The sequence below is a fragment of the Castanea sativa genome, chromosome 2 (assembly GCF_040712315.1).
Source record: "Castanea sativa cultivar Marrone di Chiusa Pesio chromosome 2, ASM4071231v1".
In the NCBI taxonomy this organism is placed as follows: domain Eukaryota; kingdom Viridiplantae; phylum Streptophyta; class Magnoliopsida; order Fagales; family Fagaceae; genus Castanea; species Castanea sativa.
In genome coordinates this window covers 42,983,340-43,011,242 of record NC_134014.1, presented here as the reverse complement: position 1 = coordinate 43,011,242, position 27,903 = coordinate 42,983,340, and the positions used below count along the sequence as shown (strand labels likewise).

The window sequence follows — 27,903 nt, the reverse complement described above, 5'->3', positions numbered from 1 at the left end:
GTTCTCCCAAAATCAATAAGATTGACAGAGTTAATTCTCTTCTCCTTACACGTGTAGTGCATCAGTAAATTAGATCAAAGAGAAATAAAATCTCTAACTCCAATGGGCCATGGGCCTCTTGTTAATTCTCGACAATCATAAAGTTACCATTAACCATAATTTATTCTACTAAAAAATCTATTTTTGCACTCTAGGTTTTTATTAAATCAAAGACTTATTGAAGACTCTACGATATTAGCATTTGACCCCTCCATGAAATCATTCATAGTGAAACAAACTTAAAGGTTATCATCACTTTGTAAATCATTACACCTTAAGTCCCTAGGTCCCCAATTTGATCTTCTGATTATTCTTTACATTTATGAAATTTAATTTCATAAAATATAAACTTCAAAAACTCTTTACTAAAATGGTTGAGCCCAACGATTTGAATAACTAATTCCTATTAAACCTATCTTAAGGAGATGTTTTGTGTCTTTAAAAGGAGATTATGGATTCCATTTTTAGAATGTTTGGGTTTGCCATCCTCTTATGATTGAGAGTCTATGCAAATAGAAATCATGAGATTTATTTGTTCAAAAGACAGGAGTTGGTTGAACAGGAAATCTCACAGTGGTCCATTTTAGTGTATCCCACACAGTTGAGACATACCAACATATCAATCAAAAGTCTTCACTTCCATGATAAAAAAAAAATCGTCGTAATTGATATGTTATAGTCTTCCCAAATGAAATATTAAATTTCTTCACCAACTATGAATTAGGGTTTATAAGTTTATAAAAACCTTTTGATATAGATATCTGTATAAAAATCTCATTCTTTGTTCCTATATCACATACAATGTATCTCATGGACTACAATATATAATGTCCAAATAATCAGAGGATAAAACAACTTTTATCATTAGGAAGATAACGTCATAGAATTGGGTTTGAGGGCACTACTCCTAACACCATGAACTATATAATATGATTGAACTTGCCCCGATGCTTGCAACTCTAGGAACTTCATCCTAGCATATGTTCCCTTGGCTAACTAAGGGTCCATTTGGTTCGGAGGATGAAAAAGTGGAAGGATAAAAAATAGAGAGAGGATAGAAAAGTGGGAGGATAGAAAAGATTTTAGTTTCTCTCATTTGTGTTTGGTTGGGAGGGTAGAAAAGTGGAAGGATAGAAAACTTTTTTGTTTGGTTGAAAATAAAGTTTGTATAGATTTACCATCATGTCTCTATTTAATAAAAAAAAAAACATATTATACTTTTAAAATATTGTGTATAGATGGACACTTTAGTAAAAAAATTTAAAAAAAAAAGAAATTAACCCAAAACTGTTTTCTAAAAAAAAAAAAGAACAAAAACAAAAACTAACCAAAATTAATGAGAAAATAAACATGAGTACTAAAAAAAAGCTACACGTCCAGACAAAAAAATTAAAAAAAGAAGAAGAAAAGAAGCCAACATGTCCAGACAAAAGCAAGCAAAGCAAATAAAAAATAAAAACCCAACACGTTAGTACCAGAAAAAGAAAAAGAAAAAAAGGAAGCCAACACACGTTACTCGTAGTAACAGAAAGAAAATATCAAAGGAAGGAAAAAAAAAAAATCCAACACGGTGGTACCACTGTACCAGAGAAAAAAAAAAAGCCAACACATGTTAGTACAGAAAGAAAAAATCAAAAGATAAAAAATTTAAAAAAAAGAAGATAAAAATAGCCAACACGTTGTAAACCTGGAGGTGAATTCTAAAGGTCCATTCGATTGGAGGAGTGGAAAAGTGGGAGGATGAAAAATATTTAGTTTTTCCTCTTATGTGTTTGGTTGGAGAGGTGGAAAAGTGGGAGGGTGGAAAACTCTTTTATTTGGTTGGAGAGAAAAATGGAAAGATGGAAAATGTAATTTATATAAATTGACTGTTATATCTTTGTTACATAATATGTAAGAAATAGATTTATTTGTATTCATTACATAATATAAAATTTATCACATCATATATATAAATTTTTATTTTTATTATTATAATGTAAAAATTAAATTAGGTCACGTTGAAAAAAAAAAAAAAAAAAGAAGAGAGAAGAGAACGTTCAGGTCACGTTGAAAAAAAAGAAGAACGTTGATAATTAGGTCACGTTAAGAGAGAGAGAGAGAGAGAGAGAGAGAGAGAGAGAGAGAGAGAGAGAGAGAGAGAGAGAGAGAGAGAGAGAGAGAGAGAGAGCGTTGAAAAAAAATAGATGGGGAAGAGGACATTTTTGTAAAAGTGCTACTATAGCACTTTTCTCTCCAGATTTTCCTTCCGATTTGGAAGGAAAAAAAATGTAGGCCCGGAGAGAAAACTTTCTCCCGGGTTTTCTCTTTTTCCTATTTTCCTTCCCCAAACGAACAGTGAAAAATAGTATTTTCCACCCTGTTTTTCATCTTCCCTATTTTCCACCCAAACGGACGGACCCTAAGGGTATTTTTGGAAGTTCATTTCATGAGCTTTTTCTCTCTTATGGCCTGTTTGGAAGTTAAAAAAAAAAGGAGGAGTGGAGTAAAGGGAAGGAGAGTAATTCAATTATCTCGTTTGGAAGTTTTTTAAGGAAGAAGGGAAGGGGTTTGAAGGGGTTTGGAAGGGTTTCAACTACCTCTAACCCCTCATTTTTAATTCCCAAAATTAGAGAGATTTGGAGGGAGAGTAGAGTAGATAAATTATTGACCAAATAAATTCTCTAATTTATCCTTTTTAAATTAACAAAATTACAAACTGATTATATAAATAATCTTTGACTATTTAAAAAAAAATTCTTCAATATTTGAGAAGATATTTTCTCCGAGAAAGTACATTTTACCTAGAAACAAGCAGCAATTAACGACGTCGTTGTTAAAATAGTATAGAAAAACAACCACAACCGCATCATTCGCATTTGACGATTAAGAGGAAAATGGATCAGAAAAGAGAAAATGAAAACCTAGAGCGGCGAGGCGTTGCTGTTATTGGCGTTGGCGGTGGTCATCATCTTTTGGAACTCCTCGAAGTTGACATTTTCGTCGCCATCAGAATCGACGGATCGGATCATCCAGTGGCAATCTTCGACGGAGCATTTCATGCCCAAGCGGTTGAGGACGAGGTGGAGCTCGGAGGCGGAGATGAGGCCGTTCTAGTCCTGATCGTAGAGCTTGAACTCGTCGTGGAGCTTAGAGGCTCTGCCATCTTCAGAGCTAGAGTGGCAGAATGCGGCGAACTCGGTCAGGGAAATGAAGCCGTCGTGGTCGGAGTCGAGCTCGTCCATGACGCGGCGAAGTTCGTCCTCGTCGGACTCGCCCAACCACGTCCGCCATACTCCAACACTCTCAAGCTTTCTGGCCAGCTCGTAGCCGCGACTGTCGTCACCCAATAGAGCCATCCGATGACTACTCTCTACTCTCAGCCAATACTGGATTTTGACCAACTTGCAATAGTATTTATTGTGTTTTTGTTTCGGAATAAATAATTATTTATTAGATCCGAAACAAAAAAAAAAAATTATATGAGATAAATTTTTTTTTTTTTATTTTGCTCCTTTTTAAGCTAAGTAGTCAAGGAATATAATAATAAAATATTCTCCTTCATTTACTTATTTGTTATTTTTGCTAGAATACATGGGTAAAATTGAAAGAAAAAAAAACTATATATTAAATACTTAATTTATTTTTTTAATAATGTTTTATGAAATTATACTAAGATAAATAAAAATGCTACTAAATTGGAACATAATAAAATAAATAACTTTATATATATATATATATATATATATATAAAACAAATTAATAATAGACCAATGTTGCAAATCTATTTTCAAATAGGGGTAAATTTGTCTATTTAAATAATTTCCTCTCATTTCCATTCTAATTTTTAAAACATCCAAATAAGAGGAATGACTAATTACTCCCTTCCCCTTTACTAATTTTAAAAACATCCAAACAAGGTGAAGAATAACCATTCTCCTTTACTCTCCTCCCTCTCTAAACTTTTAAATAGGTCATTAGTTTTCTCTCCCTTTTGAAGAGAACTTTTTGGTGGGTTCGGAAAAAAAACACCTAGGCCCCACCATTTATTTTCATTCCTTCTCACCCAACCAAACACACTTCAAAAAAATTTTCTTCCCATTTTCTTTCCAAAGTTTTCCATTCACCTTATTTCACCTCCAAACAAACAAACACACCATAAAGGAAACTATTTCTTGACAATCCCAAAAAGTCTAATTTGAAGAGTATTATTGTTGAGTAATTCTAGTACCATAAACTAAACCACAACTATCCTACGTTACAGGGTGTAACTGCTTGCTTATCACTTTTACATGAATTCACTACTTTTTCTCTATAACTCATGATCAAACATAATAAAAAATTAAACCTTAGTTTGTGATACTTTATTTATTTATTATTATTATTAACAAACCCAAGCCCTTCCTGTCCTATAAAAACCTCATTTATTTCACTGATTAAGGTATGTCACCTCTAATTGAGCTTATGTTTATAATTCAATTACTGATTCTCTTTGTGCTTGCTTAACCATTGAAGCACCTTTGGTCAACCTCACCAATTGGCCCTAGTTGAGGTAAAGGTTTTTCTTTTCCTAGCAAGACCTAGATTCTCGGTAGGAGTCAACCTTACTTGCTGTCATCAAACAATTTTCCTATAGTTCAATCCCTTTTTAATCACCCATCTATAGTAATAAACTATTGTCAGGTGACTCGGGTCATTAGCTGATTAAGTTTTTAAACCATCATAATGCCCACTATGTGTTAATATATTATACAAAAAGATGGGAGTACTTTCAGGTCATGTGAATACCCCTTTTTTTAAAAAATAATTAATAAGCGTGGTAAGTATAGGAATACATTAACATTGACTGAAGGCACTGTCCGAGGACTCATTGGATCAATTAGTGGTTGATTGACATTCTAAAATTCACGATCCGATTAAGTAACAAAGAGGATATGATTAGTTGATGTGGTTGTTATAATCTATTGCAATGGACAAGATCAAACATGGTTGTTGGACTCACATACAGAATCTGATTGTGCCATACTTGTCGGATATTTTGCTTCTGTATCTACCATATTGGATACTTGTAACCCACTTTTTTGAGAAACAAAAACAAAAACACACACACACACAGTCCACTTGACTCTATTTTCTTCCTTCTTTTCCGAGTGGTGTCTAATCTTCTTCTAAATATATTTAACGTTGAAGTAAGAAGAATTTCCTAGTTGAAACTTGAAAGAATGCAATAACTTAAAAAAAGTGGCTAGTTTTGGTTTGGAGTCTTTTAATGGATTTAAGAAAAAGTAATCCCACAGCCATAAACTATTTTTATAATATTTTTACAAACTGTTGATATAGCTAATTCTTGTTTGTTCTCATTTGGGCCCATCGTTAACATCACTTTTTCACTTACCAATAAACACTCATCACATTAGTAGTTTGTAAGAGATGTAAAATAGTTTGTAACTCTAATATTTTCTTTTAAGAAAACATGAATGATTCCAGTTTTTTATTGTTAAAGTTTAAGGATAAAAGACGTAACATTTTCAATAGTTTAAGGACGAAAATTTGAAATTCTTGCAAACTTTAGAAATGAAAATATATTCTAGCATTTTTTTTAAAATATATTTATTTTACCTTGAATATGGCAATGCATGATGAAGGAAAGTTAAAATCTAATTTTTATTGGAGAGAGAGAGAGAGAGAGAGAGATTTCTTAGCGGGTGGCTGTGTGAGAAATTTAGGAGATTAATATTAACAATCTCCTCCTCCATGCATGCTTATCATGGACGAACTTTTTAGTGTCCAAAACTATTTTATAAATCAATCACCAAGATGATCTATTCCGCGCCTAGCGAAGAGGAAATCCGAGCACCATCACTATCGTGTCTACAACTACCGAAGCCTTAATCGTGAGGAGTATGAATTGAAACTCCAGTTCTTGTAGAAGTTTCAGCACGCTGAGGCACAAAATATATGTTGGAAAATGGTTGTTTGCAGAGTGTAGTTATTTTTTCAGGCAAAAGAAAAGTGGAACCCACCCATTTTTTGAGATGGGTCTAAGGGGACCGTATTTTATGCGCCCAGCTCATTTGAAAATTTTCTGGGTCCAAAATGGAACGTTCTCTCCTAAGTGAGGAGATTAATGTCATGTAATTACTTGTTAGTTGTTAAAAACTAATAAGAAGTAAATGAGAAATTGACTCCTAATTTGTTAATTTAAATATGATTTAAAAGGATTGAAATCGTACTCATTAAAAAAAAAAAAAGTGATTGAAATCATCATTCCAAAATGAGAAAGGAATTACATATTCTATGAATTTATATACTTAGGATTGGAAATCAGGCTTAGGCTCGCGTAGGCTTGACCTCTTATCCAAATAATAATTTTTTATTTTTTTATTTTCTGCTCGTTGTGTTTGTTCACTAGTGCGTTTATATTTAACAGAGTCATGGAACAATAACATATCTCATGTTTCACCATTCACTATTCAGTATGGTAAGCCATCAAAAAATGATTATTTCAAGTTAAGAATATTCCCTAATTCTTTGAACTGACCAAGCCTTTGTGACTCTCTGAGTTACACCGACCTCTCACAAAACTCAACCTATACATGGGAAGAAATGGAAGAAAATTTCAAATCGACTTTGTCCATTCGGATTTGGGAATCTCGACAGCTAAATCTGGCTCGATGAAAACAAAACGAAGGCCAGGAGAAAGTGTTAAACAATTCATAATGAGGTTCAACAGAGTCAAAGTGAAATGCTTAACTACTCTACTTGAGTTAAGAGTAAGTAAAGTTGGCTTAGGATGGTCCTGACTTTGAGATAAGGAAGATTTTCAAAGTTACCCAAACAAAAAATTTGGATTTGTTCCTTCAAATCCAACCCAAAGGCCCGAATCCCGGGCATCCAAACAGACCACAAAGAAATAACCTTCCCTGTGTTTATGAGTTTTCTATGAGGACAAGTCTATAGGAAATTGGTGTGAAAAAATATGTCGGGCGAAGGCCATTTACTTGTGACTTGTGAGGTCTGTTTTTTAATTTTTTTGATAGATACTTGTGAAGTCTTAGTCAAAAAGAATGTGCAAAGAATCAAACAAGCAACCACAAATCATCGATTGTCCTTTCTTTATCTTAGGTTAGGAGTAATTGAACATAGTTTCTTAAGAGTACACATAATAGCTTGGCGTTCTCTTACTTTTTTGTATTAGATTTTGATCGAGACTGCTCTCAATGTTTTTTATTTATTTATTTTACATTGGGTAATCACTTGTATTAATGCAAGTAAGTGCTTAGAACTTATTTACATTTATTAACTTGCATTAATAACTCAATTTTGGATTATGTTTTTTTTAAGGTAATATTGAACTTGAACCCACTTGAGAAAATCAATCGGGTTGAGATTTTTAAAAAAATGTAAAATGCAAGAGGTTAGTTTGATATTGACCGAAACTTCAAAGGTGTTTTGTATTTTGTATTTTTTTTTTCTTGTTTCCAATATGAGTTGAATACAAATAGGAAGAGTAAAGAAATAAAAAACCCTAGTTGGGGAGAGAAGTTGACTACAAGGACTTTAAGTTCTTTAGGAGGATAACAGACCTTACTCCAAGTCCAACAAAGCAAACTCTTACAACTTATTTGGATGAGGAGAATGGGAGGGCCATAATATGAGAAGAAAAAAAAAATTTTTTAAATTCCTTTATTTGAAATTCAATACAAGGGAAAAACCTTTTTTTATCACTGAAAAAATCAGAGAAATTATATGGAATGAAATGTGTTTTAATGAAATTTTGTAGAAGTTCCGATAAAAGAACATTTCTTTTCTTCTAAATATTTATATACTATCTTTATTAAAGAAATGTTGTAATAGTATGATATTATAAAATGATTTCTTTACATTACTTTCCGTTCAACTCCCAAACAAAATTACTTTTACATTCCATTGCTTTAATTTCAAGCTTCCAAATTCATTATTATTCTTCTCTATTATATTCATCCCTTTTTTTTTAATTAATAAACCTCCCAAACATAATGTTAGATGCCTTGCCAAATCAATGAATTACTTTATTAGTTGAGTAGCAATGATCTTTTGAAGTTTAAAAGTCTAAAATCTTGCAAAATTCCTTGATGTCTTGACAAATAACCCTGATTTTCCAAATCTATATCTATATAACATTTCGGTCCAATTCAGTCCACTTCAGTCCATTGGTCCACTTAGGTTAACTTCAATTTATTTCAGTCTAACTTGGTCCAATTCGTCCAGTTCAGGCTAATTCGGTCCACTTAGAAAATTTCAGTCCAATTTGGTCTATTTTGGCCCACTTCTATTTATTCAGTCCACCTTAGTCCATTTGGTCTACTTCGGTCCAATTTGCTCCATTATTTCCATTTTGGACTAATTAAGTCTTAAATTGATTCTTTTTATAAGTTGTCTTTTAAGAGTTTTAGGCTCACCAAAAAAAAAAAAAAAATTTCCCCTCAATTTTTTGGGTTGAAAAGTATGGAAATTTATTTTATTTGGCCAAACTCTTTAGTTTTGGACAAAAAAAATTCAAACCAAATAGACATTAGAAATTAGAAATATGAACCCTAAAAATGTAATAGCAATGATAAATATTCAAAAGATTACTTTAAAATTCAAGTTTTAATAATATATGCATTATACTTATATTTGGAGAGGATTCTAAAAAACAATGCAACCATTCTTTCTTTCTTCTTTTGAGACTTACTGTTCTAAACTTAGATAATAATTTTAATTTAATGTAACATGTTACAAGTCCAACAGGCCAAAATGGTAGGATTGATGGCTGATAGGCCTATAAGAATAAAAAAAGGAGAAGATGTAAATAAGAAGTAAATGGGCCGACGTAGCCCAAAGAATGAAGTAGTAAGCCCATAAGAATAAAAAGAGGTAAATGGGCCGGGGAATCCCGGGAAATGAATTAGTAAACTCAATGGGTTGGCCTAAAAGCCAACAAGCCCAAAAAGTAATAAGAGGTAAAGATGTGGTAATTGGGCCAAGGAAGCTCAAATGATTTAGCAAAAAACTCAATGGAGTAAAAGAGATAAAGAGGAAGTAAATGGGCTGAGGAAGCTCGATGAATGAAATAATAAAATAGGCTGGCATAGTAGGAATGTTGGCCAACAAAGTTCAAAAGAGATAAAGATGTGAAAAGTGAGCCTAGGAAGCCCTGAGCAAAATTGACGAAGAAGTAGGTCGGCACGGCAGGAGCATCAGCCCACAAGTACATGGGGTAACATGAAGTAAAAGGGAAGGTAAAGGTATAGTAGGCACGATAAAGTGATATGACAGGATTAATAGCTAGGAGGCTCACAGATGCAAGAGAGGAAAATATGGGCTCGGTAGGAAGATGAGGGTCTTTGCCCAAGGAACACCTAGTCTAAGAAGGGGTAAAAGGCAGAGAACATGAGCCCAAAAGTCCACACATCCTCACGCCACAAAAGATAAACACCAACTAATACGTATAACAAAATCAAACAAACACGGAGGCAGTAGAAATTGTGTGGAGGTCAGAAAGAAACAAATTCAGGTGGAGTAGAGCATGCACAAAGGGCCAAGGCACCACCTACTTGTACTTAGCCAATACATAGGAGGTGAGTCACAGATCAAGGGTTTTAGAAGGTGTGATCTGGTAGTGGGGAGAAATAGGGGGTCTATTTTAAGGTTCTTACTCAAACTTATTTGGGGAGGGATGTCCTACTGGGATGACACCTCACCAAAAAGAAGTAAGTGTAGGCTAGACCACTTGATGCATGCCATAAAAGTAGGCAATGGAGAGGCTTAATCCTTATCCAAATGAGAGTAGTGAAAAACAAAGGGAGGTAAGAAACAAGACAAGCAACTTTGTCTGGGAATGGAGAGTAGTGCATCTAACACATTCAGAGCAATGGTAGTAGCTAAGTAGCCGGCAGGCCAATGGCCAGTCTTGGAAGGACACTTATAAGGAGTAAAAAGCAGTGTAGGGGTAAAAAATGGTAAATTCCACCATGGCAAATAGTAAAAAAAGTGATAGCTGTGAACAGTATAGGGGAATGGAAAGAGGCGAAAGGAAGAAAAGGTAGAAAAAGAAAGAAAAGAGAGAAAAGAAAAGAACATACAAAAAATCAAAGAGACACAAGTGGTAGAAATAGAGGCATGTATCAATAGATTACCTTTTTCCTTTCCCTCTTGATAGACTCACTCTCTGAAAGATTGAGGATTGAAGCTTAAACCATTTAGGTCATTTTTTCAAAGTGCGTAACTTCTATAGCAGAAGCCTTCCTTGAGGATACTTACATTGAGGATTGGTTCCCTTCTTGGACTCACTTCTTCTAAAAATCTGAGTCCACTTTTCTAACAAACAAGTTTTTTTTTTTGTTGTTGTTATTTACCCTTATTGGGTGATTAGTTTCCCGTTCAATTATTAAACTGTTTGCTGTAGCATTATTTTCAGTTGTTGTATTATTCTACCATAACCCTATTAAGCTGCCTTCCTTTACAGACTCAATCCAACACTGTGCTCCTCCTCAAAACCCATACCCAACCAACACAGCCAACTTGTGCTCCTCCATAGTCATCACCCAAGCCACCACGACCCAAAGCTACCGACGATTTGAACGAGAGAGAGAGAGAGAGAGAGGAATAAATTAATGTATAGAGAAGAAAATAAGTTAATAGGTTAAGTAAAATTTTCTTTTTGTGTTATTTTCTTTTGAGTGTGTTACAAAAATATATTTTGTGATTTATAGGAGTTCTTGAGGCAAGTTTCTAAATTCTTACAAATAGTATTATTTAATCTTATTTTCTCTTGTTTTAGTGTCTTTTTTTTTTTTTTAGGAGAGAGACATAAAAGAAAAGCAAAAATACTTATTTATCCATGTTTTTAAGAAATGTGAGTTATGGGAGACAAACGGAACTTGTCTCAGGTAGGTAAAGTGACACTTTTCAAATCACGAGTAGACAAAGTGATTTTGGGTCAAATCACAGATAAGTTGACTGTAATTACCCCTAAATCTTTATTTATATATATATATATATTGTCATTGAATGCAAAATACATATATTCAACTGCATAAAACTTATAAAATTATAAAATACTTTAAAATAACAAGTGTACTATTTAACTTATAAATTTTATCTTATATTATTATAAAATAATTACATTATATTTTCTTACGTATCTGATGAGTTTGTGACTAGTTACATAAAATTAAAAAAAAAAAAAAAAAGAACAAAAAAGAAAAAGAAGAGCCATGATTGATTAGATTATTGTTATGTGAAAGTGATAACAACAGAGACCCAAGAAAGCGAACTATTTTCTTTGACGCTTTGATGCATCAGCCTACCTAACAAGCTACTCCATTAGCTGAGTGATGACTTCTTGAAATTTCCGTGATGGCTCAACAAATATCTTCCCCAGTTTCTCAAGAACAGACAGAGAGGAGGGACAGCCTCGATTAAATTATTATTGTCTAATTCAATGATAACATTTTTCGTAATGAAAGTTTGAAATAATTTAGCTAATATGAGAACAAGTTCCACTTTAAAAGACTGAATATACACTACTTTAAACCGAAGCTACGACCAACAGTCCCAAATTATCCCTGGTTATAAAAAGAAAGCTCTAACAATGTTATGTGAACATACCCAAATAGTCAATGAAATCTGGTTCAGTTGGTAAGACTCGGACACTTCGTCTAACCCACCTAAATTCAAGTCCTTGCCAGCAATCATTTGTTGGTGGACATCTATAAAGGTCGGCCTGTGGGTCTTAACCCGAGTGCCTTGTCCAGAAGCTAGCGTAGCTTAACTAACCTCCATTTATTGTTTTACCAAAAAGAAAAAAAAAAAGAACACACCCAAATAGAAAATAGACGCTGGCATGCAGGAAAAATAATGCTATACTTCGAGCACTTCCAATTAAATAATTTTGGGCTCAGTAGTTATGCATTTGATCTAGAACTATTCGGAATCGATTTGATCATGGTGGGAATATTTTCAGGACATAGATGTCATGTCCCAATCCAGGCCCAACCCAAACAAAGAATATGTTTTCCTTAGACGATGAATTTGTCTTTGCTATTCACACTTATTTACGGATATGGATGTGTTAGCCCACCAATGGCCATAGGTGCTTTCATACTGGGCTCACAGTCATGGATAATTATTGTAGTGGCAAGAGTTCACTTTTATGGGCTTCAGTATGGGCCCATATTTTAAGCTTTATGTTGAGAAAATTTCAAGTAAAAAAAAACAAAAAAAAATTCTAGCACTAAAATATTAGTAATTTTTATAGTACATTTTCTTGTTGATTTTGGAATTCCACATTGATTAGAAGAGTACTGAGAAGGTGCAATAATTTCTGTTAAGAGTAATATTGCAGCTTCATCAGTTTGTGTGAGAAAGATAGAACACAAGGCTTATTTTTGTTTTTCATAACGATAATGATTATTATTGATATTTAAGGACCTATCATGGTGATGAGGATAATTGTATAAGTTACTAATACCTTAAGGCAGCTGACGGGAGTATCAGGCCCGTCAGTTCTGATCACTAAACCATCCCCTTTCGACGTCCGCTGCTCCGCCTCATATCTGACGGCGTTGGGCTGAAGGAAGAAAAGCTGACGGAGTCAAGGCTTAAGGTCCTAAGCTGACGACCTTCCCGGAGACATACGTAAGCTGACGACCTTCCCGGAGACATACGTAGGCTGACAACCTTAGGAAGTAAAAGCTGAAGGGGATAAGCCAACCTTCATCCATAATTTATCTTGTCCTCCACGTACGCGTATATAAGGAAAATTCTTGCGCTACATATTTGGCCTTAGTCAAGAAGATTCCTATAAGGAAAAGGGCTCTAGGTGATACGTAAAATCCATAAATTACTCTCCTAGAAGGAAAGTACTTCCTCACCAAGGCGCTTATTTCGGATCCACACTACTATATATACCCCAAAACCCTCATAAGCCACGGTACGTATAATTCACTTCAGCTCTAGCACTTTAGGATTGTGAAGAAGAAAAGAAGTTCTAACTTGACCTTCGGAGAGTTTTTGGCTGGCACCACACTGGTGCCCTTTGTTGGTCTTGTCTGTTGTTATGCAGGTGTTGTTTTGAGTAAAGTGAGGACCACGTGACAACTGGTTGATTCTTCTTCATCATCACATGGAATAATAAATAAACACTAACAGCAAGATTTGATAATGTTGAAAAAGAAGAAAATAAAGATGCCTATTGAATATTGATTTTAGGCCACCGAACTTACTAAAAAATATCAATTAGGAAGGTTCAGTAGCCCCTGGTTGAGCGAGAACTAAGTTCTATTATGTCCAAATCAAATACGAGTGACAGTTCATCATGCTTATAATGTTTAGTTTTCTTGGATCGTAATGTATAATTTGATTGATTTCAACTTCCCAACCGTATTTGTTTCTTCTGGCTTGGTTCCTAATCACCATCAATCAGCCATAAGATGATTGAAGTGTCACCTTTTTTACCCAAAATTTACAGTGCAATTTCACTGACCCTATCAAAGACTCAAACTAAATAAATAATTCAGAAGAGTATATATCAGTACTCCAAAGACTAAATTTCATGGAAGCCCCAAAACATTTTGGCTGAGTTTGGCTTTTTTAAATTAATAGAAAGACATGTACTGAATCTGATTGCCTCCCTCTAAAGTAAACAAAGCTCTTCATCAGGTGGTGTATGGTAATCAAAGTCACCCACTCACCAAACCAATTCCCTATTTCATACTCAATCTTTTGCGGCTTTTGGTTCTGGGAGGAGGACCTTTGTTTCGCAATAGTGACATTTTCGCACCTTAAACTCACGCATTATTCGTGGCCGCCATATAAACAACTAAATAAAGTCGAGGCATCAACCATGAGTTATCACAATTTCACTATGGTATTAATCTAAAATGCATGGAGATTTTAATGCGGGACATGTGGTTTCTTGGTGGTGATACACATGGATGCTATTTTGAATTTGAGAAACAATCATCTCTTATAATTAGCTTTTCTTATCAGCGTAACTTCTATGCATTACAAATTACTAGCTTTGCGATGCATCATTTGTGTGTAATCTGCCATCATGAAAGAGATATATCACCGATTCATTAGAAATCCACGCAAAAATGTACAAATTAAGAAAAAGAAGAATGCAATGCATCAGAAGTTCTTTCCATTATTGACTCGTGATTTCGTCATATCACCAAGTCTAGGAACATAGCCAATAGATTTCAAGTTCATTGCACCTTAATTTTTTTTTTTTTTTTTTTAAATAGAAGAAAGAAGGTTTAAATCCCCCTATTTACACACTTGGTGTAATAATTGAATTATATATAATAAATTTTTTTTAGGAATATGACACCTAAAAGTAAATTAACCTCTATAATAATTATGTTTCTAAAAAAAAAAAAAAACCTCTATAATAATAATTAATGAGCTGCATGTAAATAAAACACAATAAATTTAATAAGTTGAATACATACATATATTAAACCATTCGGTGCAAGCACAATACGTGGTGTATACAATTTTACACTATTAAAACACAACTTGTGACAACCTAGCTAAGCATACTAAATATGTTAGAGGTTTATCAATATAGTTGAAGGATGTTCCTTCCCACCTTTATGATGTACTTTTGGCTGACCATGACTAGTTTTTTTTTTTCAATAAACTTCCTAGTATTCATTCTTTAAAAAAAAAAAACAGTTAAAATAAATATTTTATTTTATTTTAAATTATTTGAAGCCTTTGGTAATATAATTTTAGTTGGAGTAAAATTTTAAATTTCTCTAAATGTAACTATTGGGGGGGGGGGGGGAGGAGGAGAGAGCCCGAAGAGAAGGAACCCTTGACGAGATCAACCTGAGGAGTAATTAAGGCATAGCTGTCTAACAAATCAGGCCTGGCCCAATCAAGACAACCTAAGTACTCGACAAACCAGAAAAACTAAGGGTTACAACCTGCTCGAGGAGCCCAAGGAACATCTTCCCCTTGAGAGACAAGAGGAAGACTGCAGGAGCTGTGAGGTTGAAAAGCTGAAAAGGACCATGACTGCGTACACACAAAAGAGAAAGGAAACTTCCAAATCAAGCATCTATTACCTTTGCATTAAATGCCCTCCAACAACTCAGTCTACTGCATTAATGGCAGAATGACCCTTGAATAGTGTCTTCACAACCTATATCCTACTCTACCACCACCAGCAAGGCAGTGATGAGAAAAGTATTCAAAGAAAGATTAGTAGCCCTCCAAGTGGAAGGCGGAGATGCAATTCAATGGCTATAAAAGGAGGGAAGATCCCACTTTAAAAAAGATTGGAAAAAGTTCAGAGAGAGAGAGAGAGAGAGAGAGAGAGAGAGAGAGAGAGAGAGAGAGAGTAGAGTAATACTAAGAGCTGTATTTCTTAAGGACAAGTGATCCTCGGCCAACCCGAGGAGAGAATTAAATAAGAATCTCTTTCTTCTTGTTAAATTTTTGTCAAGTGTTATCTATGTAGTTAATCCCACTTCTGTAATCATTCAGCTGTAGTTTTAAGGAATCAAAGTGTTGGCCTGCACTCCCATCACTACAATTTAGTTGTATTGAGTTCCCTTCTTAGCCCATTGCCCCCTACGGTAACTAATAACTTTTTACCAAAAGTATATTATTTTAACAATTAATAAGTCACTTGATATTTTGGTAATTGAGTTTAATATAAGGTTAGTTGTCTTAGTAATAATGATTAATGAGAGTATAATTACTTGTCATAGAGAAAAAAAAAGTCATTTAAGGCAACTATAACCTTTAAAACCTAACTTATATATGTATAGTATGTAATTTCTATTCCTTGTCATTTTACCGTTCAATTAAGTATTATTAAATACTAAGCATAGGATCATAATTGAGTTGAGCCAAGTTTAATAACGCTCAATATCCGCTTGCTTAAAATCAAACTTAATTATATATATATATATAATTTAAGTTTGATGTTCATGGCCAATAGTCTTGTAATTAACTCAATTGGTTGACACCTTTTGGTATTTTTAATGGATATGTCCAGAATTCAAATCCCCATACTCCTAGCTATCAATTAAAAAAAAAAAAAACTTTGATGTTAATATTTTATTTATTAGCAAATTATTATGGTGGAGTTTAACCTTATTTATCAATGAAGTATTAAAATTTGTTTTGAGCATAGACATCTAGTTTTAAATGGAGCTTGATCCGATGTAAGCTTCAGATCATTGGATCATCATTTGACCAATGGTTTATTGGTTGAAGTATAAGTTCAATTAAAAATTAAATGAAATTTAAGAATATTTATAAACAATGGTTAAAATTGGTATATCAATTTTAAAAGGTATAAAAAATTTAATGATAATCAATATAAGCATAAAATGACATGCTTAATAAAGTATTAAAATTATTATCTCTATTTGTGCAAGGCAAACATATATAGGGTTCAACAATTTTTTTTCTTTTACAAAAAAATTTAATATCAATTTTTAGAATTATAATTTATGGAGTCATTATTCAAACAAATACATACATGATTAGCAATAAAGAATTGATTTTAGCTTTAGCAATTTCAGTTTTTTTTTTAAATTTAAAATTTTCTCCATTATAAATTAAGACTTATAATTATAATTGCAAAGAAATCATAGAAGATATTTTATTTTTTTGATTTTTTTTCCACACTAAGTTTATATAAATTTAGAATTACAAATATATCATAGAAGATTTTTTTATTTGTTGATTTCTTTCTTAATATAGCATTTTAATTTTTTTTAATAAGAATGAAATGCTAAATTATTTTCAAAAAAAATTTTTTAAATTAAGTAGATAAGTAATTTTTTAGTACATTAATTTAAAAAAAAAAAACCCTCAATTGGTTCTACAAAATCCATTTTGGTGGAAAGGGTTACAAAGAATCCACCAAATAAGAAAAAGTTTGATCATACAGACTTGAATGCTTTTAGTCACCAAATCTTTAGTTTAATCGGTCAAATTTGGTTCAATTAATATGATTTAGAGTTTGGGCTTGAGTTTTAAATAAATTAAGGGTTAGGTTAACGGATGCCCTTAGGATATTTGTTAATGAATTATTTTAGGAAAATTTTTATACTACTTTTATGGGAAATAAAAAAAATAAGTCAAAAAAATAAGTTACTTTTCTTTTTTTTTTCTTATAAAAACTTTCTTAAAATGGTTATATAACCAATTTTAACAAAATCCATAAATTAATATAAATAAGTTTTTTTTTTTTTTTATTGCCAATCTTTCTTTTTTTTCGCAATCAATATTATTGTCTAGAGAAGAGCTATATCTACAAAATTTTTACAAACAACAAATCATATGTGGCAAGTTGTTATTGGTTTTAATTTGAATTCATAACTTAAACTATTTTTTTGTCCACTCATAACAATTAATAACAACCTATCACTTAAAATTTATTGTGAAATATTATGAATATAACATTTTTTTTTTTTAAATTTTCTATTGTATATTTGTTGATGCATATCTTGGCTATTTACAGCTTACTACAAAATCCAAATCCTCATGTAACTAACCGTTACATTTGATGCTTTGACCCCTTTTCTTTGATTGTGAAGAGACTGCTTTGACCTAACAGTTTCAACGACGAACAGTTATATCGACTTCTTTGACTTTGCTGAACCAAAAGTCTGGACACAATCATGCATCTTTAATTAGAGAGAGTAAATTCTTTTTTTTTTTCTTTTGACCTAGATAGACAGCAGGAGAGATTAAAGTGGGATTGGAATCAGATATAGATCACTACAAAAAGATTTTATTATTAAACTCTCACTTAACCCCTTTCTTATAAATTAGTTTTAGCATATGGATTATTGTGATATGATATCCCTTAATAAAATAAAATAAAAAAGGAAAAAAAAGGTATTTTGATATGATGTTGAGTAACCATTGGCGTGGCACTGTAATTTGTGACACTGTCAAATAAGCAAGTTTTTGTTTTTTTGTTTTTTGTTTTTTGTTTTTTGTTTTTTGTTTTTGTTTTTGTTTTAATGGAAAAATAAGCAACCATTGTATTTGTCTTATAATGAGTTTGCTTCAAGTGTCAGCATTTTGTTGAATTTGTTCTTACTTCTTGCCAAGCCCAAATGGCCGACTTTGCACAGACATCTCTGATCTATCATGAAACGGCTTTGAGGTCTGGACTTACAAACAAAGCTTACCTAATTCCAATTACCATTGAATTCCGCGCGTGCACCCAACCTTTGACTACATCTCATTCCATCCAATATCACCATTGTTGACTAATCAATTACAACTTGGGAGCGTTAATATAACACTATTTTTTAGGTCTAAAAAAATGACAATTGTGTGATTAGATTTTGAGAGTTTTGACCCTATCATCCCGGTAAAATATCTAAATTTAAAAAAATTTGTTTTTGATGATTTTTTATATATATGATTTTATAAAAGTGATGTTAATTTTTCAAAAAAAAAAGCTTAACATGTCATGACCCAAACATGATGGTTAAAAATGACGTTAACATGACTTTTTTTTAAAATAAAGTAGTGATTACTATTTTTATCGGGTATCTTATCATCCGATTTCAAAAATTTTGGAATTAAAGCATGTTTGTAGGTAATATAATAAAATTAGTAGTATTAATTAATGGGTAGTGTAAAAAAGAATTTTATGTTAATAAAGTCAACTTTTTGTTAAATTTGTTACCAATTTTATAAGCTGTAGAGTTTATAAAGTCAATTTTCATTTGTTACTTCAATACTATTTTCAATGATTTCATTAATTTATACCAAATTTTTATTATATAAATCCCGCAATAAACCATGCTTAACGGATACTTTCCTGCGCCGGATAACCTTTCCCTTAATTACTATGTAAAAATCGTCTGAGTACATTCTGTTACATTTTATCCAACTGGGCCCCCTAGATTTTGGGCAACCCTTTCGCTGTCTGAGACAGTACTGTGTCTGTATGTTGATGTGAGAATGAGAAGAAAGAAGTAAGAACTAAGAAAGAAAAGAAAAAAAGAAGAAGACCAATAATATTTCTCATTCATTCGTAAACCCAAAGAAATCTTTAATTAAAATTAACAACTCCTTAACCCACCCCGCCTAACCTCCAGACTTCCACCACCACCTCCCTCACCCAATCCCAACCTCCATTTCTCTCTCTAAAAACCAAATCAAACTTCAACTCAACTCAACTCAACTCAACTCAACACAACAAATACCTCTCTCACTTCACACAGAGAGAGAGAGAGAGAGAGAAAAGAAAGGAAAATGAAGCTCTCGGCGTTGCAACAGAGCTACATGAATCGCCGTAACAACAGCTTCAGAGGCCCAGCGCCGTTAGATTCGTCATCAGACGGTTCGATCAAGTCTCCCTCAGCTATATTCTGGCTAATCCTCCACGGTCTCTGTTGCCTTATTAGCCTTGTCCTTGGTTACCGGTTCTCTCGCCTTGTCTTCTTCTTTCTGTTCTCTACCTCCGCCACTAACCTCTACACGTCGCCGTTTCGCTCCGCCACCGACCTCTCCCAAACCCTCAACTTCCACTCCAATCCAATCGTCAATCCCGAATTGCCTTTCAACAGAACCGCCGCGACCACCACCACCACCGCTGCCGTCACTACCTCCAGCAGCCGGGTCGTGGTTGGTCGCCACGGGATCCGAATCCGGCCGTGGCCGCACCCGAACCCGGACGAGGTCATGAAGGCGCATCGGATCATCGAGCGGGTCCAGATGGAGCAGAGGCTCCAGTTCGGAGTCAAGAACCCTAAGACCGTCATTGCGGTCACTCCGACCTACGTGCGGACTTTCCAGACTCTGCATTTGACTGGCGTTATGCACTCGCTCATGCTGGTTCCGTACGATCTCGTCTGGATCGTCGTGGAGGCTGGTGGAGTCACCAACGAGACCTCTTCGGTTCTCGCCAAGTCCGGGCTTAGGATTATCCATGTCGGTTTCGATCAGCGAATGCCGAATTCGTGGGAAGCTCGCCACCGTTTGGAGACGAAAATGCGCCTCCACGCTTTGAGGTCAATTCTTCTGACTCTGCGTCTTGTTTTGTTTTGGTTTACTTTCTGTGAAATTTGATTAAAATTTTTGAATGTTAAGTTAGGATATAGAGTGTGAATTTGAATTGGTTTGTGTTTGTGTGTGTGTGTGTGATGGAACAGAATTGTGAAAGAGGAGAAGATGGATGGGATTGTGATGTTTGCTGATGATAGTAATATGCATAGTTCGGAGCTTTTTGATGAGATTCAGAATGTGAAATGGGTTGGTGCTGTTTCGGTTGGGATACTTGCTCATTCGAGTGAAACGGATGAATCATCGGTTTCAGTGATTGAGAAAAAGGAGGATGGGGAGGACCCGTCGATGCCAGTTCAAGGTCCAGCTTGTAATGCATCCAATCAGTTGGTTGGTTGGCATACATTTAATTCCATACCGTATGTGGGGAAGAGTGCTACTTACATTGGTGACAGGGCGATTGTGTTGCCTAGGAAGCTTGAATGGGCTGGGTTTGTGTTGAATTCCCGATTGTTTTGGAAGGATGCCGAAGAAAAGCCAGAGTTGGTTAAGGATCTAGATTCATTAGATGGGGTTGATGAGGATATAGAGAGTCCCTTGTCTCTACTAAAGGACATTTCTGTAGTGGAGCCACTTGGAAGCTGCGGGCGCCAAGTCTTGCTATGGTGGCTCCGTGTTGAAGCTCGTGCTGATAGCAAATTTCCTTCTGGGTGAGTCTTTTTTATCTTTCGCTATTACGTTTCAATATCTTCTTTGGTAAGTATAAAAATCTGATTTATGTAAGCAATGCAAAGTCATTTTAGATTTTGATGGTGTTAGATATACATATTCATCATTGATTGTTGTGATATGCTTGCCTGCTGCCACATGTTATGCATGTTGGAGTTGTCTCTATGTGTGCATGTAGGAATTGTCTTTATTTGACCATTGATGACCATCCTTTCTAATAGTTTGACACTTTGATTAATTGAAATCATAAGATCAGACTAATCTTTTTACAATTCGTTTGGGAGAGGGGAAAGGAATGGATTGAAAGGGATTTTTTAGAATTATTCCATCCATTCCCATGTTTGAAAGTTTAATAGGAAGGAATGGAATGGCTATGAGAGAATTATGCTCATTCCATTCCCTTAGGTTTGAGGGTAAAAAACACAAATAAAAGGTGAATGGTATAATAGTAAAACTATATATTTCTTTCTTTTCATTCCTTGTTTTATAAACTCCCAAACAGTAAAAGCTTCTTTACTGACCTTTGTGTAAATTGAGATCAGAATGCTAATTGAAATCAATGACTGCCTAGTTTGTTTATTTATTTATTATATATATATATATATATATATATATATATATATTAATTGGTAAGATACACATGCATCCAGGGATTTGGAACCCCATAACCTCAACCTCCATTTCGATCTTACAATGGAAGGAGGTCATGCAATTATTGCCCAATCTTAGACATCAAGATGAAAAAGTGTTTGAGCAAAAAACAAAAAGAAAAATCTAGGTGAAGTCAAGCTGAATGAGAATCCCGTATCATTCCAAGCACTGCCCTGTTAGAATTTTGTAGTGTACACATTATTAAAAGAATGTACTGGTTGGAAGTGGGCTATGGCATGAGAATTAGGCATCAAGTGTGCACTTTATTTCCTTTTATAGTTGCTCTTGTGCCTTAAGTTTCTATAATCTGCAGGAATTGCAGTTTGAGTAACATGAGTTATTCACTTATTCTTGTTAAAATTTAGTGTACTAGAATATAGCTTGTGCACAACATTCTAACTTTTAGAAGATGAACCTATTTTTCAAAATAAAAGATCTTATCACGAGGGTAAACGCAGTTGCTGATGTGGTACTAACCTTTTTCAGACTGTCTGATTTTATTGACAATGAAATTTTGGAAAGAAATATTGGTTTTCTACTCTTTAGCTCATGGGGGTGTTTGAATGCATTGATCGTTTGACTTATTATTCCTCGAAGTGCTTGTAGCAACTTCTTCTTGAACTTGTGCGTCTCATATATTTTTATTGATAGACATTCGCCATGTTACATTGTCTCTTTGATATATTCAGCAATACTCTGTGTTGATTATTAGCATGTCAGTTATAATGATACATCAGCTGTGCCCATGTGTTATGTAAGGAACACACTTTGGGTTGGTGTTCCTTGATGTGTAAATTCGGATATTGACGATTGGGTTCCTAGATTTATGTATTTAGGACCCTAGAATTTCTTGCATGGCCTTGAGTTTAGGGGTTTGAGGTCTTTGATGATGGTTGTTGATGAAAAATGAAGATTAGGGTTTGATGTTAATTGGGATTAGGGTTTTGGTTGCATGAGAATGATGGTTGAGTTGGATAGCTTGTGGCTTCTTCTAGAGAGTCACCTTCTCTGATTGAGACTTCTTTTAGGGAGCCTCCATGTCCAAGCAAGACTAACAATAGTCTAAGTAACAACAAGTTTATTCTCCTACATACTAAATGAGGGTTACGTGGATCGATTCATACAACTCATGTTTAATTCTATTGGCCACACATGGCTCACTCCTATTGGTTGGCCTTTCTAACACATGCTAAAGATGGGTAATTGCATGTGTTTTTGAAAAAGAGAGTTAAAATGAGACTCCTAGCTGATCCTAACAAACATGCAAGTGCTTTATTAATTCATGCATGTGCTAGAATTAACTAACTCAAACTAACTTTGTCAAAATGTACTCAATTACATCCAACTCTTGAATTGGCCCTAATCTGAACACCATCCCAACTAACTCAGCTACAGACACATGTCTAGAGACTTGAGGGAGCTATTGTTGAAATTTGGGACCCATCTGAGCCTCAAGTGCCAATTGGCACTTGAGGTGCTACTTCAAGTGCCGTTTGCTGCTGTTTGACTGCCAACTGCAGTTTTGCCTAGGGTTACACTGCTGAACAGCAGTTGTGCCCAGGGTTGCCGCCGATTTTTTCTTATTTTCACTTCTAACAGGTTACTTCTGTAACTATTCACTTCAAAATCAGTTAAAAATTCTTGCCATTAAATTGTGTCTGGGGTTGTATCTAGAAGTTGCCTTTCTACATACATTATAGACATAAATATCATAAAACTCATAAATTTGTGCAGACAGGTAATTCTAAAAATCATCTATGGTTAAAGATATATCATACAAAACATGCTATGTATGTTCCTTCGTAATACAGTTACAAACTGAATTATGCTTCCATGTCCTCTCCAATTTTATGTGTGTTATTCTGTCTCAAACCATACTGGAAATTGTCATATTCAATTCTCTTTGTTTTTGTATGTGTCTCATTTCTAGTTGACGCAAGACAAACCAGAACTTTCCAACAATAATTCAAAGGGTAGAAATGTAAAGGATAGAACCTATGAGTCAGCACTAGGTTAGCTTGGATAGTCTTTACTGGTTGCATGTCCTGTATTATGTAGGGTATGTTTAGAATGAAAGCAGATGTGGGGATAGGAGAGGAGAATTAGTACATTCTGACCACCTTCCTCTTTCTTATCATCTCTTTCATTAAAAATAGGATTATTAGGGATTCTTATTTGTGAGGAGTTGAGCATTGCTAACTGCAAGGAGTATAGGCCCACGACTCCTCATGTTTGGTCTTCTTTAATTCTCAGTGCGTGTGATTCTTAAATTCTCTGCAATTTCTATTTGTTACTTATTTAAAAAGATTTCTACCCTATTACAATAGCCCCTGTCCTGTTCTATCAAATTTCCATCACATTAGAGCATTTAACAGCCATTCCACTACCTTTTGCTTGCAAGACTTCCCCTCCGCCAAATTCTAAAGGCTTTCCTAGTTCACAGTTGCCTTGCTTTTAAACTCCGCCTCTGTTAGCTCCTCTTCTTCTTTTCTTTTTTTTTATAAATTTTTTTTTAAGTAATAAGTTTATTGATATCAAAAAAGGAACACCCTAGTACACAGGGAGTATACAAAGGGTCAAACAATTCAAGAACAAAAATTACAAGAATTTAAGAAATTAAGAAAAGAAAAAATGATTCGTTTCGCAAAGTAGCCAACCAATCTATTAAAGTTCTAAAGAAAAATAGCTTTAGGTTTGATATGGATCTCTATTTATCTTCAAAGCACCTACTATTTCTCTCCCTCCAAAGACACTACAATAAGCAATGGAGAACAGTCAACCATATATATCCATTTCGATGATGACCAAATTTGCCTTGCCAACACACTAGAAGCCCCACTACAGATTGCGGCATAACCCAACTCACTCTAAACAAACTAAACACCATAGACCACAGATCCATAGCAACTAGACAATGAAGAAAAAGATGATCAACCAATTCACCATTACACTTGCACATGTAGCACCAATCCAAAATCCAAACCTTCCTTTTTCATAAATTGTCAATCGTTAAGCATTTCTCTAAAGCAGCAGTCCAAACAAAGAAAGCTACTCGAGAAGGAATCTTCTATTTCCAAATACTTTTCCAAGGAAAGCAATTGTCATTAGAGCCCACTAAAAGACTATAATAATCCTTTACCATGAAGCCCTTCTCTTTATCAATTTTCCAGCACATGTAATCCTCACCAAACCCCTACACCAAAGCGCCATATATGGTATCCGTAAAACCGGCCAGTGCCTTTAATTCCCGAGCATGCACACCCCTAAAGAAACTTACATCCCAAAACAGGACTCCATTATCAAATTTCATAAGCTCAGCCACACTAGGATCCTTATTTCGGCAAAATCTAAGTAATTCAGGATAGCTAACTGCAAAAGATGTCTTACCACACCAACGGTCTTGCCAAAAATTCACCCTAGACCCATCCCCCATATTATATAGAATGTGGCGAGAAGAAGAAGGCCATCCCCGACTAATATTTTTTTACAAGCCAACACCATATGGACCATTAACAGGCTTAGTACACTAGCCACCCCATCAACAGCCATATTTCACCTCTATCACTTGCCTCCAAAGGGCAGCCTTCTCCATCCCAAATCTCCATGGTCATTTTCCAAGCAAAGCTTCATTAAAAAGTCTTACCTTCCTTATCCTAAAACCACCCGAAGAAATGGGAGTGCAAACAGTAGCCCATTTAACCAAATGGAATTTTGGTTCATCACCAGTGCCACCCCATAAGAAATTCCTCCGAAGTTTCTCAATTTAGTTAGCCACAACAACAGGTATAGGAAATAATGATAGAAAATAAGTGGGTAGATTAGATAGAGTGCTTTAAATTAAAGTGACTCTACCTCCCTTGGATAAGTACCTCCCTTCTTCTTTTCTTTTCTTTTTTTCTTTTTTTCTTTTTTATTTTATTTTTTATTTTTTATTTTTTATTTTTTTATGGTTAGAAAAATAAATATATGCTAAGTAATTGGCTGTCAGTTGGATGTGTGAATGTTGTAACATGTTGAGGCCTACAATGAATCAAGACTTGATATAGCCGTAATTCCTACACAACACACAAAGGGCTATGTTTAGTTTTAGTTAATAGAAAACTACTATTGCCTGATGTTAATAGAGAAAGGCATATTTAGGATAAAGATGAATTGAGCCTATTCATTAATTTCAGAGAAAAATCCTTTTAAACTAGCGTATCACCATCCAGTGGAGTGGTTATAGATGAGCCCCCAACCATCCTATCACATCAGATGCAAGAGACGTTATGGCCTATCCATTCTTGTTATGGGTTAGTTTATGGCCATTATATTACTTTCTAACATACCACTATCCAGTGGAGTGGTTTTAGATGAGCCCCAGCCATCTTATCACATCAGATGCGAGAGACTTTATGGCATATCCATTCTTGTTTTGGTTTAGTTTAAGGCCATCATATTATTTCAGATGCATTTCAGCATATGGCATCCACAAAGTGTAGACCATGACCAGATGAGCCCCTCTCTTGGTCTCCCTCACTTGTAATCTGGGGGAGAAAAAGAAAAAAAGAGGGCTTGATCTTGAAGTTTTCCAGCATATACATAAACTAGGCAGTTGAGAGAGAGGGAGAGAGAGAGAGAGAGAGGGAGAGAGAGAGAAGGGGGAGGGAGGAGAGATTTAGTGATTAATGAAGAAGTGGTGTGGGAAATTTCAATAAATCAATCCATTTATATTTGGCTTGTGGTGGTGATGATGCCCCCTTATTACAGCCAAATATAGTGTTCAAAGGTTATTTGAGGCGCCATTTTATTCACATTAGCTGGCCCCACACCCCTTTTAAATTTCGTTCTTTTCCTGTGTTCACTAGGTTTAAGATATTGCAACCATAAGCAAACACATTTCCACTACCTTCAAACTTGGTGCACATTCTAGGATTGATCCTAAGACCTCCCACATGAGGTGATGGATCGTGATGCTACTTAACTGTCTGAAATAGAGGCCTTTCACAACCTATATTGTGTTTACCCTTTGATGCTTCCAGAAGTCAATGTAATTAGCATTCATCAATTGTGTGATTTCTGGATGTTTGTGTCTATCTTTTTCCTTTGAAGTCAGTGTTCATCATTTTGGTCATCCTGAGACATCGTATTCTCAATGTATGGTTCTGCATTACAAATAAGATCAAAGCCATAAATTATGGTTCTCATTGTATTCTGCTTTGTCAAACCTGCTCTAATTGGATCTATATTTTCAATTCCAAATTCTGTTAACTGGATAAGTTGTACTGCATTAATAACATTTATTGAATTTGTTTATGTTGTGTTCAGATGGATAGTTGACCCTCCTTTGGAGATCACTGTCCCATCAAAACGTACACCATGGCCAGATGCTCCTCCTGAACTCCCATCTAATGAAAAAGTAGTGGTTGGTGTCCAAGAGCACACTGTGAAACATTCTCCCAAGACTCGAACGCCCAGATCTAAACGCAGTTCGCGAAGTAAGAGAAAGCATGACACAAAAATAGTAGACACACAGCTCCCTGTGAGGCATTCTGAACAAAATTGAAAGATTAGCCGGGGACATCTAAGATATATGTAAGTGCTGTGTGAATTTGAAACTACTGGCCTTCATGTCAAAATGGACAAAGCAGAAAATCAAATGGTATTAGAGAGTTCATTTGGGAGGTCACCAGTGACAGTGGGCCGGTCACACTGTTCAGTTTGAATTTCACCTAAGTTTCGGGCTTTTTTTTTCTTTTTTCTTTTTTCTTTTTTCTTTTCCTTTATTTTCTGTTGGGGTGGTTGATATTCTAGACTCAGATAGAGGGGATTTTCTGTGGATCCTTTATCCTTGATGCGTCTGATGCCTTGCAGAAAGCTTGTATCCAATACTAGTAGGCTTCAAATTTTATACAGAATCTTCTAAATAGGAATTATAGAGTTCCCTTCAGTTGGATTTCTTAGAAACGATACCAAATGTAATAAAATCTTTATTCATTGCAAAACATTACTCTCGTGCTTGTGCTTGAAACAACGTGACTGGATAACACAGAAACAGTTTTCCCTACTGACTTTGCACATATCGACCTCCTGTTGGTGTGGGTGTATCTTTGAAACACTTTTATTATTATTTATTTTCTAATGGGAATTTATAAATAAAATAATTGTTGGCAATTATGAGAAAAATAATCGTTTGGCAATGATGGATAATATAATCGTTTGACTTTTATGGGTTACTAGTTTCAAACTCACGTGTTACACATGATAATTTTTTTAAGAGTTATCTCATAATATATTTATCATTATTATTATTATTATTATTATTATTATTATTATTACTATTGTCTATCATGATAATATTTTTAAGAGTTATCTCATAATATATTTATTATTATTATTATTACTGTGGGGAGTAAAAAGATCTTGATAGTAATATGGGCCGTTGGGTCTTACTAAGTAAGGCCAACCTGCTCTTGAGTTTAGGACTTGTTAGTACTTTAAGTC

The 27,903-nt window shown here is 34.5% G+C and overlaps 1 protein-coding gene and 1 pseudogene across 1 annotated transcript; one reads left to right on the top strand and one right to left on the bottom strand.

Moving 5' to 3' along the window:
• Nucleotides 1–2,798: 2,798 nt before the first annotated feature.
• On the bottom strand, nucleotides 2,799–3,436 carry LOC142626490 (putative calcium-binding protein CML27; annotated as a pseudogene).
• A 15,578-nt stretch (nucleotides 3,437–19,014) lies between these two features.
• Nucleotides 19,015–27,404, top strand: LOC142625640 (beta-1,4-xylosyltransferase IRX14-like). The gene is made up of 3 exons (XM_075799307.1): nucleotides 19,015–20,048; nucleotides 20,190–20,750; nucleotides 26,728–27,404. Exons 1-3 carry the CDS (start codon nucleotides 19,291–19,293, stop codon nucleotides 26,963–26,965), a joined length of 1,557 nt encoding a protein of 518 aa, XP_075655422.1. The 5' UTR covers nucleotides 19,015–19,290; the 3' UTR covers nucleotides 26,966–27,404.
• The last annotated feature ends 499 nt before the right edge of the window (nucleotides 27,405–27,903 follow it).